We start from the raw sequence: 15,081 nt of genomic DNA, 5'->3' as shown, positions 1-15,081 counted from the left end.
GCACTGAAGCCAGTGGGGTGTCTTACTAATAGCTTTGGGATGCATCATGATTTCATTCATGAGCTCTATGGGCTTCTGATTTCTTTCTGCTGCTGTTTTTGTTCTTGTTTTGTTGTTTTTTTTTTTAAATTGAAGAGGTGACATTAAAAACTCTTTCTGTAATTATTCTGTTGTCTGGAGGGTAGAGATAAAAAGAAAATGACAAAAGAAGGAAAGCTGATAATTTCCTTGAACGCCATCTTTTGAATTGCTGGCTGCCAGATGCTACCCAGATCTGACGTTTTTCTGCTTTAGATTCTCTAACCTGATGTAGCAGGTGAGAAATCCCTGGAAGGACTGGGCTGAGAGGTCTGATGCCACTCTCATGAACACGAATGGTGCCGTGCTCACTGTGGGCTTTGTGGCAGGGGAAGGCTGTGCCGCAGAGCAGCCTCCTGCCTCCCCCCATGGCTGCACCCAGCCTCAGGGTGCGCAAGCAGAGCAAGTTATCTGAGAGATGACATCTGTACCTATCTCCTCCTCTGGCGTCCCTGGAAAACTGAAGCTCGACTTGAGCAGATCGCCACCCTCGTCTTCTGAAAAGACAGAAACAAAGTAGCTATTTAACAGTGATGATATTTCTACATACCCCGACATACACTCTCTGCTGGTTTTCAGATCCCAGTGATACCTCTTACCATGCAGTATCTCCTCATGTGCTGTTACCTGCAGTATTTACTCTTTTTTGTTTGTTTTGCCATTGGTTCTATTGTTTTTTAAACTTTAAGAGGAAAATAAAAGATGATTGCCAGACTTTTTCACATCACTGTGGTCATAATATTCATAAGTACCTTTTCAACATCTCTTCCATTGTTCCTTTCATCTTTACAAAGTCACACTGAATTCTTTCGCCTTTCTGTTTCTGTTTTGTTGCTTTTGTTGGTGGTTTTTGGTGTTTGATTTGATTATTATTATTATTATTATTACTGGTCTTTCAAATATTTATTTCAGGAGGGATTACTGTTGTCAGTCCTCCAGCTAAACCATTTGTACCTCCCAGCTGTGATGACAGTAATTAATGCCACTCATGATTCTCTGGTCACTTTTTCTACTTTCATTCACCGCCAGTTCAGTTCTGCAATTTGGAGTCTGCTTTTATTGCTTTTGCCTCACTATTCATATTTCCTGGTACCTCAGTGATACAAGCAGCCTTCCACTGTACTGTAACTGCCTGTGTTACAAGCACAGAAACTTCAAAAGACTGAGAGAATGGAGCCCTTCATAGTACATCGCTATGTGTTCAACAGCAGTTCTTCACAGAAAAAATGCAAAATCAGGTATTACAGATCTTGTTTTGGTTGCGCATGACTGAGGACTGATGATTCCTAACTTTCAGGCAAACAACCTAGCAAGCTGGAACCAACTCTAACTTTACTAAAATGTTCCTCAGTCCCCATATCAGGCACATTAGTTTTTGTGGTTCAGCTTTTAAGATAAGGCATTTTGCTTGTTTTATTGCTCCATTTAAAAAATGAATGCATTTTGTCTCTTTCTTGGTTGTGCACTTTTATTTGTACTAAGTTTTCTAATCAATTATGTCACAGCAAGCAAAATGACTAAATACGTTCATGCAGATACTAAAAATATTGTTCCTGCTTTAGACAATTCCCAAGGTTAAGAATATACAATAGATACCAATGGGATGTATAGATATTGCATTGAAAAGAAGTCCTGATGATGTTAAGAAAGCTGGAGAAGCTGATCTGTCAAACAAACATCTTGTTTATAGACTTACTTGTTAAATAAACTCACTCGGCTAAATGCAGCCTGCTAGAGATCTTGTTAAGTGATGGATAAAAAGTCATACCTAATTTTAAAATGACTGGCATATGAATTCAAATTAAACTTCATTTGGAGAGGTAATGGACAACGCTAATTAAATAAAAGCACAAATTAGGCAGTTTCCATGGAGACTTTGCTCACATGATCTGGCTACATTGTATAACTCATTTGCGTATCCTCTAATTTGGCTGCACAGGGTTAACAAGGGAAATGAAAGTTAAAACAAAAAATATTCTGAAGGATTCTTTAAATTCATGTAAATAACTTGATTTCACTTATAGCTTCACAATAAAGAAGCTCCGTGTTGAAAGAGTAGTTTCATATTTCTTGAAAAAGAATAGTTGTGGATTCATTCCCAAGTTTCATCAGGTACATGCATTGAGAAACACCTATAGAATGATCTGAAGAAAATAAAATACGTAACGTTATTTCTCCCATGTAAGATGTCAGCATTAATCTCAGAAATATGTTTGAAGTCTACAGTAAGCAGACCAACATTTTAACTGGGCATATAGGGATAGGTCAAGGTGGGATGTCAGGGAGAAATTCTTTACTCAGAGGGTGTTGAGGCAGTGGAACAGATTGTGCAGAGAAATTATGGATGCCCCATCCCTGGAGGTGCTCAAGACCAGATTGGATGGGGCGCTGCAGCCTGAGCTGGTGGGTGGCAACCCTGCCCATGGCAGGAGTCTGGAACTAGATTATTTTAAGTTCTCTTCCAATTTAGGCCATTCCATGATTCTAAGAAGTCTAGACTAAAAATTTGGGGATAGGATAAAGTAGAATAGACATCTACGGGTTTTATGTGTTTGAGAAAAAAAAAAAAAAAAAAAAAAAAAAAAAAAAAAAAAAGAGGAAATTTCCTTTGCAAAATGAAAGAGAAAGGCCATGCAACTATATCTATAACTCAGATTATGTCTTAGCAATAACATTTCTATGTAAATTTGGACAAATAAATTATTCTCTTTCCACCTCAATTATCCAGTAGAATTATAATCCTAATTTGTCTCTTTTCATAGCTATCCTCTCTGAGCATATTTGTTAATGTTGGTGAGCTTGTTCTCTAATAAAACCTGTAGAGAACACAAAAAGTTAGAATTTCCATCCAGCAAAAAAGTTGTACTCTTTTTTGAAGAAGGTCAGTCTTGAATGACTCGAAGGAACTTACAATTTCCTTGCCATACACTAAGATTTATGAATCTGCATGATGGATTTGAGTAGCTCTCAGTGATTAAGTTGCTTCCTAAACTGGAAGTAAGTTTTAAACTGAAGACTTCTTTTTCTTTATGACTATATCTATTCACATCACTAATTTAATGTTTAGATTATCCACTCGAAAGGCTACTGTCAGTACCTTTAGCCCACAAAGAGACTGAATTTTTACATTCTGCTCTTATGAAGCTTAAATTAATCTAAATTCTCAGTGGCTTTTTCACTATTTCAAAGACAATCTTTGTGTGAAGCTGAACTGTACTTCAAAGTCATTTTAGTCCTTCTGCAATAGACATACATGGTCTTTGTTTGTTCAGCTTACTGTTTTCCCTAGGAAATACAGTTTTTGTTGTAGACCATGGAAATGAAAAGCGTAACAGCATCACAGTAACCTTCACATCTCATAGCAGTGAATCCAGGCAGGTTATTACAAAATTCTCCTGCATGCTAGAATTCATGTATCATAAAATGTATGCATTCATTTTATTTCATTCACCCCTTCTATTTCATAGATCAGTAGTATTTTAGCTTGCCTATTGCTCAAGGTGGCCCTGCTGATAGAAAGCTTAACTCCACTGGACGTATAAGAAAATAGTAGTCATATTATGGAGTGTTTTGACTGACAATATATTGCAAAGAACAATGATATTGCAAAATTAGTCTGATTTACAATTTACAGCTTCAGGCAATGTAAAGAGCACACAGGCTAGACCAGGAACACAATCACTAGCTAAAAACCCTTCTAAATGTACACCATCTGCATCAAAAAGCTCTCTGAAACTGAAACTGAAAAAATAGTAGGAAATGTCTTCACTCTGAATAGAGCTCACAAGAGTGACAAAAAATGATAGGCTTTAAAAATGCAGAGACATTTGCTTCTGTGAAAGCTGAATGTATAGTCAAATGATGCTGTGATCTGCATAAAGAAGAGAGCACAAACTGTCATTTGCATCTAATATCTCCTTTTCTTTCTGAAAATCCTGATGGATTTGTCTTGCATTCCAGTGCAACACTGCAGACAACACTCCAGACTGTGATAGGAAGCTTTCACAGCTGCAGCTCTTGACTTAAGCTTCAGAATATTGGGAGACATGACAGAGCTGGAAGCCTGACAGATCCAGACTGCTTATTCAACCCTGAGGCTGCTACAACTACAGTGAGAAATGAAATGGGTCAGTGCCTGAGATCAGCTTTTGTCCTTGGAACAGGCTGTTTCTCTGTTAGGAATGTGCAGTGGCTCCAGCTTTTCCTCACCCTGCTGAAGATACATGGCCTGGGGAAGTGCTTGCTGGCATAGACTGAAGGAGCAAGGGAGTGTGGTGGGGATGATTGGGTTCCATCGCAATGCAGTGTATTTCTGAGGAGTTATCAAGCACAGAGTTAGCTTTAGGTTCTTCTATTGTTTGTTGGGGTTTTTTGGGGTCTGGAGAATAGGTTGAAGTACAACGTAAGACCAAAATAAAATTGCTGAAGGCCATAGAATTACATTCATGTTAGATGTGGTTAAAGGAGATGCAGCTGATCTCTTGGGGTCAATTTTTCATTGTGCCTGAGCTGCGCTTGTTACATGACAGTAGGTCAGTAGGATATTACTTGGAGTTTTGGGTCAGGAAAGTGAAATTTCTGTACAAGCTAATAAAGGTATTGCCTCTTCTATCCTGCTCCCTTCCATTTTCCTGTGTTCTAAGTGAGTATTTTGACAGGCATTGCACATAAGCCATCTGCTATCACTTCTTTTCTTCAGCCTTATCCATCCATCAAATTTTATCATCTCAGTTTTAACCTTTCAGTCTGCTCTCTAAGCAGTTTAGTATTAGTTTAAATTATTTTTCTTCAACTCCCAAGTCTTGCACCAAGACACGTCTCTATGCTGGCCCTCACTTCTTATACATTCATTCTGCCCTCAACAAACCGGCATGCTGTTTTCAAAATATTCCAAAATATTCTTCTTCCATAACCCTTCCATTCCCAGAAGAGGCATCAGTCTCAATGAGTTGGCTGCTCACCTATTTTAAAAGGATCATATCAGCAAGACTTATAGTCAATTAACTGCCTTCTCCATCTCTATATGAGAGTAAGGCAGAACTACAACTACAACCCATACTGAACTTCTCAATTTATTGGATTTTAATTTGTTATTGGCCTTCCCTGGACCTCCCACTGATCTTTTTTTTCTGTGTGCTTTTCTTTCATCCAGTAAGCTCCCTATTGTAACTGCTCTTTTATTTCTGTTTTAAAGCAGCACCTGGCATATTAACTGTGACAATGCATGACAGAAAACAGAGGCACTAAAATGTCTGGATTAAACAGCAGGTGCAACTTCATATGATCACATAATAACCAGGCATAAAATGCATCTAGAGTACGAATAGAGGACTTGCACCACAACACTCCACAATCACAGAAAAACAAATCACCTCTGCGAGACTAGAGATACCTACAAAAGATACCTGCTGTAACTCAAAATCCACTCATCTGCTATCCAATTAAAGCATTTCTTACAGGTGTCCTTTGATCCTAACCAACGACATTCCCACTCAGCTGGAGGGCATGCATCACTAAGAACTGTCATTATGCTAATAAACTAGGGGAAATGCATCCATGGATTTATCCTTTGTTATGTTATCTGCTGGAAGATGACTAATCAGACTAGCTTGGACCATCTCTGGGTGGCCATACTCACTCGTGGCAAACCTGTTCCTGGCCAGTCTCTAAGAGTTCACATCTAATCAATACTATAACATCTATGTAGTAAATTAGGCATGGGAAAGGCCCATTCTCTGGCCACAAGGCCAGCCGGCATGGTCTTGTCACATATGGTCTCTTCAAATGCTAACTCCCCAATCAAGCATGGGAATTATTTGGGAGATTGTAAATTAATTGTCCAAGGTCAAAACTAAGACAGGTTCTAATAAACATTATAAATAGTCAACCTCCTATTTCCTGGGCCTCCATCTTGCAGCCATTTTATTCACTGCTACAGATGCCATCCATGTGGCAGTGCTGTCAAATAGTAGAATACTCTTGTGCATTAATTTGATAGCATGCTGGTAAGCAGGAAATACACAGGAGTACTTCTGATTGAAGTAAAAAATAAAGATGGTCTCAGGCTATTTAAAGTTATTGAGGTTTCCTTTGGAAGAGACCTGTGTGAAGAGGAACAGTAAGAAGAATTCATTCTTTAAATTCTTCCATTTTTCTCATCACTGCCTCATATTTATTTATTTATTTATTTATTTGTTCCTATTTTTTTCTTACACACAAAAGTGTCCCTGATGGATCCAGCAAAAACCCATTGATCCCAGCAGCTGGCTCCAGCAATAGCCCAAAGTGGATGCTACAGAAAACAGCATAAGAACAGGGCACGCAGATTGCCTAGAAACCCCTTCCAACTTCCTGCAATCAGCACTTAGGGGACATCCTGAGATGGAAGTACATTCTAGACTAGCGTTCTTAATAGCCACCAGTGGATTTATCCTCTATGGGATTCATCTAATCTTCTCTGAGCCCATTTATACTGATAGCCTGCACTGCATCCTGTGCCAATGCACCTCACAATTTAATTATGCGCTATTTGAAAAAGAATTTCCTTTTTGTTTGTTTATCAGGATGCCCAATAACTTAATTATGTGCCCCTAGTTCTTCTGTGGTGGAGAATAATGCATCGTTGATCCCTATTCACTTTGTCTATATCATTTATAATTGTGTAGACATCTGTCATATCCCTGCTTCAGCCATCTCTTTTTCAAACTGAGGGATCAATCTGTTTAGTATTTTATCATTGTGAATCCATTCTAAATCTTTCATCATCCTTTTCACTATTCCCTGCATATTTTTGTTGCTCAGCTATGTCATTTTCAGACACAGATGCCAGAAATGTAAATGGCTTTATGGGATGGGTTTTTCTAGAGGCATGATGTACTTCTTTGCTTTGGATTCTTTTTATTTCTATTTTTCCCTAATATTTTCATCTGCCCATTTCAAAACTTGGAGAATTCATTATTCATATTAAGTTGTGCCCAAGAGACCCAACTTGTTTGACTTCAGAAACACAAACACATTTCTCTTACATATTACTCCAATAAATATTGAAGAACCCTGGCATTTTAGTTAGCTCAGGCTACTAACAAGACTGCTCAAACCAAACAACCCGTCTTCCCCCACAGCCCCCAGAAGAACAGGACTGAGGAATTCCCTGTTTGTTGCTTTCATCGAATGTACCTTCTTTTATGTAACACAGTGCCAGAGAGCAGGACTTTGAAACTAGACTTCAGCTGTCAGAGATACTAGCCAGGCACACAGCCTATTAAATCAAGGAGAGGAAGCTGGCAGCATCCCTGCGGTCTTATCTCTGAAAAAGCGTAAAATGAAATATATTGCAGGGGATCACAAAAACTGTCAGGGGTCATCTTAGTCTTGGCAGCACCAATTCCCTCCTCCTGGCTTTTGGCAGCTGAAAATCATCCACAAAACCTGGGTTGTCTTAGCAATATCATGGTGGTCACCCTGAAAGTCTTTGGTTCCCCACTGCAGCCTTTTCCGAGTCAGACAGATTCATTTTGCTCCTTGCAAAGTGCCTTCTGAGCTGCCCTATCCCTTTTACCCCACAGATCTGCAAATTCCCTTCTGTGTCCTCTGCCCAGCTTCAACCAATAAATGCAAAAAGGTATGGGATGATGCTGTGGAGCATTACAGCAGGTTCATTATTCAGTCATTTTGGAGTTTAAATGACTAACTCAGTTAAATAACTGTATCTCTCTTTATCAAAATTAACGAATGTCTGCAAGCAAAGAGAGGGAGCCAGGGCAAACATCCTTTGTTCAGACACAGCTCTGTGTGATCATACACTTCAAACAGCCTAGAAAATTCCTAAAAGCCCTTTCTTATCTGATTTTTCACAGCTTGAAGGCTGTGTCAAGCTCCTGAATGAGCCATTTCCCTTTACTACTTTTCAGGAACTGTGAGAGAAATGCCAAATCTTATATATATATAAAAAAGTAAGAAACTTCAACAACATACCAGTTAGTAGCTGTCAATAAAGACCCTTATTCTCTGAGCCCAAGTCTTCTGAATACCTCCATAAAATCTACAGCTCTTCCTGATATGGTTCTTGAAAATCCATCCCTTTTTTTTTCTTACCCCTAGTTAAATGCAAACACTGCCTTTTGCACACAATTGTCTTACACCTCTTATGAGAACTCTTGGAAAGACTTGCAGCTGCCTCCACTGTGGGCACCTGAGCAAGTCCAAGAAGCATTTCTTGAGCATTTGCAGAGAGTAAATAGAAGATGGAGGTCAGGACCACTGTTTGGATGATTTGGCACAGCTGTTAAGGCTTCACTGCTGTGTCAGACAGGTGAAGGGCTTATTGAGTTTATTAAAAAGCCTCAAGAAACTGAACATAAATTGAAAAGAAAACATACTTTAAAGAGACCAAAGTGCAGAAGAGTGCTAGGACAAAGTGTAGGACAAGGTCCAGAAGTGAGAGAGGAATGTACAAGTCACAAAATTTGTCCTATATCTCTCTTAGCAAAAAAACATGTCCCTGCATTTTCCTGGTTTGTGGTATGAAAATACTACATCTTTGTTGCAATGGATCGATGTCGGTATTTAATGAACTTGTTTTATCTTCTGCATATGCGTAAGAAGATACAATGGACATTTAGAGAGAAATCACTGCAGATATAAGAGCTACTCTTGCTGAGCCATGAGTGATGCTGTGTGCTCTGAGAGAGCAGATTTAAGGAAGGTAAAACCGCTGTGCAACAGCAGTTGTGGGAGAGAGTTGTGCTGGCACCAAGGTCAGTGCTAAGGGGCAGGAAGAACTCCAGGAAGAGGAGAATTTTCATGCAGTACAGCAGAAGCCCATGGAGGAGCAGGCTGTCCCCTGCAACCCATGAACACCATGCAGAGCAGATCTTCCTGTGCAGCCTGCAGGAGCCTGCAGTGCATCAGTGGATGAGGCCTTAAGGCCACAGCCCATGGATACCCCCCAGGAGCTGCAACCAGGGGAGAGTGGCCTGTAGTAGGGCAGGAGGGCTGGGAAAGCTGCAGCCTGTGGGAAGCCCAGGCGCAATCAGCTGGGGAATGATGGCATCCAGTGGGAGGAATGCCACATGGAGTAGGGGCAGAGAATGGCCATGAAGGAGCAGCAGAGATGAAGGATTATGGGCTGTCTGCAGCCCTAACTCTCTGTTCCCTGCACCACTGTGAGAGGAGGTTGAAGAGAGCTGATGGTGAGAAGGTGATTTAGGTTTGCATTCAGTTCTCCAGTCTGTCAGTAAAAGGTAATAAATAACACTAATCTCCCTATGTTGACTGTTTTTCCAATGCAGATATGGTCCTTATCTCAACCCTTCAGCTCTTCATCATATTTTTTCCCACTCTTCCTTTGAGGAGAGGCAGTGCTAGCACAGTGTGATGGAGTTCAGCTGCCCATCAGGGTGGAACCATTGCAGTTTACCAATGTGGGAGACATTTAGCAAGAAAAACCTTTGACTGGTGGGATGTGAGGGCAAATTCAGCACTTCCACTGAAAACAGAAATTAGCTATCAATATCTTCAGCTGTGAAAACCCTCAATAAGGCCTTTTGACATTAGATGATGAAGCTCTGTATTACCATAGACGGGAGTACGGGTTTTCCTCTATGCGAAGGGTTGAAAGGAGAGCAGAGGGAGGGCTGAAATGTATTCATTCCTACACAAGCCAATTTTGGTGAGGACTTCTGTGAACGCATAAGTGCTGGGGTGGTATGATTGACAGCTTGTGGCTTTTTATTTAGTAAATATGATTACATAAACTGTAATACGCAGCTTTTTTTTTTTTTTTGGCAATTTAAGCAGATACAGAATACCAGCATCTTTTAAATGAGGATTTTTTTCATCTTAAAAATAGCTGTAACAAAAACAAGATTTCTTCCTAGAAAGAATAACAGGTCTGGAGCAACTAGCAGGCAAAGACTGAAGGATCAGGATGCCTCATTTCTTTGTCCTGTGTTTTCACTGTCCCATGGATATTGCTAAAGCAGCTCAAGTACATCCCTGAAACTTACAGTCTTTTCCTAGTGTTTGGTCATTATTTTTACCCTTCATTCCTGCAGTGGTCATGTGATGGAAGCGTTGCTTTCTTATCTGCTTTCTTTCATCTTTCTCATCATTAACCAGCTCACTTACTATTAACTCTCTCCTGATCTATTTAATTGTCACTTCAGCTGCAATACTACTTAAGGACAAGTAACACATCACTGTTTAAGGCTCACCTGAATACCTTGTGCATGTGTGTGTGCTCTCAACTACAGGCTCTGTTCTGGTTGTTTATATTGCAAAGTCTTTAATGAAGAACTGCAAGTAATTAAAAAGAAACTGTTTCTCCTTCCCACAGCAATTTTCAAATGCAAATTAAAAAATCTCGGCTTAGAATCGATTCAAAATTAATAAAATTTTCAAGTTAAAGTCTCATACAAAAGAAACTTCAGTATTTTTAAAATATTCCCTTACAGTCTAAACATTTTTCACAAGTTGAAGGAAACCAGAAGGAACACACATTCAAGCTGAAAAAATGAAACTTTAAAAACACCATTAACAATGTTCAACAATTAAATATATGTATATACTTTCCCCCCTCATTTTTTCTTATAGATGGGATTTGTTTGAAACTGATCCTAAATGTTCCAGCTTCAGGAAGGTTGCGCTTTACAAAGAATAGGCTTCTGTCAGCTTCCACAGGGTGAGCTTTCTCACTAACGCATTTGTTTAGCACTCCACACAGTGGGTGCATGCCTCCTCAGGTCCTCTCTGGTTGCTCTAGAAACCGTGCAATATATAGAAAGTATTTCTGTGATCACTTAGCATACACAGACATGCTGACACACTGCATTTTACAACCAATTATACTAGGGCCTAGGTGGACGTTTCTGGCCTTTCTGTCACCTTTCTGGTGACATCTGGCCACAACCTCTGCTGCTCCTGGGTTATTTGGACTTTTTCAATTATGGAAACAGAAATGAAGATGAGGGAGAATCAAGTCATGGTCAGAACTAACAGGCACGTTGGGTGTCTGGGCTCTTCACCTTCCTTCCTCATCTGAGAGCTGAAAGCACCCTGTGCTCACTGTACTTCACCCTGTACACTGGTGTAGCTGCATCTCGAGTATTGTGTTCAGTTTTAGGCTCCTCACAACAAGAAAGACATTGAGGCCCTGGAATGTGTACAGAGAAGGGCAACAAAATTGGTGAGGTGTCTGGAGCACAAGTCTCATGAGGAGCAGCTCAGTGAGCGTGGATTGTTTATCCTGGAGAAGAGGAGGCTCAGGGGAGACCTCATTGCACTCTTCAACCTCCTGAAGGTTCTCCCAAGCAACAAACAGGACCCGAGGAAATGGCTACAAGTTGTACCAGAGCAGGTTTGGAATAAATATAAGGAAAAACTTTTTCTCTCATAGTGGTCAGGCACTGGAATGGCTGCCCAGAGAGGTGGTGGAGTTGCTGTCCCTGGCAGCATTCAAGAGGCTTCTGGATGAGGAGTTACGAGATCTGGTTTAGTGGTTTGTGTTAGCAATAGTAATGGGAGGACAGTTAGAATGGATAGTCCTTTCCAACCTTGTGATTCTATGATTTTATGATTCAAAGTGACGTGAAGCCAGACTATCATGATTAGTTGAAAAAGAACTGAGAATCTGTATGCAAACATTTTCTCTCTCAGTGAAGACGTTACTTATCCAGGTCTCTTCCCTATCTGCATTTCTGTTTGTAGCTGCTGCACTGAAAAGGAAGACCAAAATTCCTTCTGCATTTAGATACTGTTAGTTCTACCTGAGTTAAACATGCCAAATAGGTTCCAAACCTTGCTCACTAGAATTTCTGATCAATATCAGGGAACCCCCATGGATTCAAAGTCATTGATGTTATGCACATTTTCTGGACTAATTTTTACTTCCTATAATGTAATAGACCAAAAGTACTTTTGCCAGATGTCAGTATTGCCCTTTCCAGACCCGGGAACAATGCATGGTCAGGAATATACTCATCATGCTCTTTGGAGAAGCTCACACAGCTTTCAAACTCAAGATAAACTGTTTGAACATATAGGCTTAAACATCTGATCAAATTCTGGTGGTTTAATACACCTGAGCATTTCAGCTTTGCTGGTAAACCTATCCATCTGCCTGTAAAGCCAAGTTAGTTAAGCTGTAATGTGTAGGTAAAAGTACCTGGAATTTGCTAATTTTTATATAACATTGCAAATATAACAGTGCAAAGAAGTTCAGCTACCAAGGCTCAGCAGACACACGAACCCTCACTAAGCTACAGTAACCCAATGGGGTTGCAGAGCCATCACTTCAATCTGGTAGTCACAGACAAAATATGCAGGAAATTACACCATCATTGAATTTATGGCTGCATTTTGGACAGTATTGTTACCTTAACATAGTATCTGCATTGCAATCTTTAATAACTGTTTGGGAAATCCATAAATAATTTCATTTCTTTTTGCTGTTATGTTACATACAGTAACAATATACGAGCAGCATTTGAGCCATGGCTGCATTATAGAGACTCCTTTTAGGGGAGGAAGAATAAAGGCTTGTGGGAGAGTCTTCAAACTCACATTACAAAAGGAAAACAAGTGATTGCTTTTGGGCCCATTTTAGTTCTCCCTATCTTTGTTTATTCAAAGCCATAAATAGGGCCACCAAAAAGGTCGGGGAGCTGCAAATTGAAAATTGAGATTTTCATTTCTGGTGCACTGCTCAAATCAAGCTCAGGCTGGTAGTGGCAAACTCATTGGTTGAAAATGAATTAGAGAACTCTGTCAATTCCCACAGGAGAAGTGTCCATCACTAAAAAAAAAATTCACCTATTCTTTGTTGTCTCACAATGAAAGGGTAAGGGGAATAAAATAACCTGTCAGCTCTCCATGTGACACTCCATCAGAGTCAAGTCACATCAGCAAGACGGTACTGGGAATTTTGCCTCCACATATCCATTATTCACTTGTGTAATTGGATGTGGTTCCTAGGCTGTCATTCTGGTATCTCTTAAGGACATTTGTCAGTGTCTCAGAATGCAAAGCTGTTTTTGTTCTATAGAATTCCATGAATAAGACCTTCAGATTTCTAGCAACGTGGTCTCCCAGTAATGGGATTTCAAATGGGTTTAAATCTATGCTTAATTTGTGCTCTTTTTCTGCTCTTTCAGGACAATGGCAGTGATTAGTAGTAATGTTTGATTTCCAGTTCCTTTTTTTTTTTTTTTTACTATTATTATTTTTTTATGCAGCTGTAATGCCATCTGAATTTGACTGCTGCTTTAATGACTACTAATGACTTTATTTTGAAAGTTATATAACTTTTTGCATTCATTCTCTGGACTCTAAGCAAAAAAGCTAATTTGAGTTGAATTATGCAGTCTTTTCATACAAGATCTTCAGTTGGTTAAACTTTATTTTGAGTCAGACCAAAGCAAAATGCCAAAGCTGCTGAAAACCCACTATGTATTTACATATAACAGGAAGGACATGACTGTGTTTAGTTAATCCTAAATCACCCTGATGAACAGCATGTATCAATGACTTGCCAGCCATCAGTTTCTAATACTGAAAGTGCTTAGCAAGTTAAACTCGAATTAGCAAGTAAACTTGAATTCACTGTTCTTAAATATGAAATCACCTCCCACAGGGCATGAGTGCATGTGATCAGAGCTATTCCCTGTGCTGTACAATTCACAGTTGCAGTTTCTTATTCAAAACTTAACTTCTGAATATGCCTTATTGTATACATCCCATCTTCTTGGATTTCCTGAGGAAATTTTAGAAGACTTCTTCCTCAAGGGAATAATTCTCTTCTTGCTATTAGAAAATAACAACTCTTTGAAGCCTACATTTTTTGTGGGAATGTATCAGCTCTGATGAATGCTTCCTCTCCAGCCAAAGACAGAAGGAAATCTGCCTTAGAAGAACTTGCTAATTTTGACATTGGCTCAGTCTCACAAAAGGAGCGTCAGCTGTTACTTTATCTGGGTCAGGTCTGCTGTGAGACAGCAAGATCCTCACACTCCGATCAAGTGTTTAAAGTATCCTGATGCTCCGGCCTTGATCTTTCCTTAGTTTCTTCGGTTGGTGCTATTCCAACTAGGTTAAATGTGTAAATATTTATTAAAACAGAAAGAAAGTCAAGAAAATAAAACCATAGACCAGAGTCACAGAATAACAGAATATTATGAGTTTGAAGGGACTCATAAGGACCCCTGGCTCCAAGTCCTGGCTCCACATAGGACTACCCAAAATTTAAACCTTACGTCTGAGCATTGTCCAAATGCATTTTGAATTCTGGAAGGCTTGGTGCCATGACCATTTCCCTGGGGAATTACAGAATCATAGAATGGTTTAGGTTGGAAGGGAACTTAAAGAGATCATCTAATTCCAGCCCCCCTCATGCCCAATTTTTATCCACCAGCACACTCAAGTCCTCTCTGCAGAGCTGTTCTAAATGAGTTCTCCCAGTCTGTACAGATATCTGGAATTACCTTGACCCAAGTGCAACACTTTGCTCTTGGCCTTGCTGAACCTCATTAAGTTTGTATGGACCCACTTTTCAGGCCTATTCAGGTCCCTTTGGATGACTTCCTTTCCTTCTATTGTATCAACAGAACACTTCCCATATTGCCCTGGGGAGTCTGTTCCAGTGTCCAACCACCCCCTGGTGTAGAACCCTTTCTAACACCCAACCTGACCCTACTCTGATGTAGCTCCATGCTGGTCCCTCTGGTCCTGTCACTGTCACCAGAAAACAGAGATCAGTACTGCTCATCCACTCTCCTTGTGAGGAACTACAGGCTGCCATGAGGTCTCCTCTCATCATCTTCTGTCCTGAGCTGAAAAAGCCCATTGACATCAGACGTATCTTGAAGTCCTCCTTTGGATGCTCTCTGACAGTTTCTTATAAAGTAGCTCAAAAACCTGTAGCCAGTGCTCCAGGTAAGGCCACACAGCACAGAGCAGACCAGAACAGCCTTTCCCCTCACCTGGCTGGCAGTACTAGGCCTGGGGCAC

The 15,081-nt window shown here is 40.1% G+C and overlaps 1 protein-coding gene across 27 annotated transcripts in view; it reads right to left on the bottom strand.

The window, feature by feature from the left end:
• The window catches only part of DLGAP2 (DLG associated protein 2), a 448,809-nt gene that overhangs the window by 100,562 nt on the left and 333,166 nt on the right, over positions 1 to 15,081 (bottom strand). For 12 of the 27 annotated variants that reach the window (XM_072333743.1, XM_072333749.1, XM_072333750.1 and 9 more), the window contains one exon: positions 510 to 575. The exons of 14 other annotated variants lie outside the window; for them this stretch is intronic. In XM_072333743.1, coding sequence (XP_072189844.1) covers positions 510 to 575 — 66 coding nt within the window. The remainder of the gene's footprint in view (positions 1 to 509; positions 576 to 15,081) is intronic. One more of the 27 variants, XM_072333745.1, reaches the window with a different exon arrangement.

The sequence above is a fragment of the Excalfactoria chinensis genome, chromosome 3 (genome assembly GCF_039878825.1).
Source record: "Excalfactoria chinensis isolate bCotChi1 chromosome 3, bCotChi1.hap2, whole genome shotgun sequence".
Taxonomy (NCBI): Eukaryota; Metazoa; Chordata; class Aves; order Galliformes; family Phasianidae; genus Excalfactoria; species Excalfactoria chinensis.
This window is presented reverse-complemented; position numbering and strand designations above follow the sequence as displayed.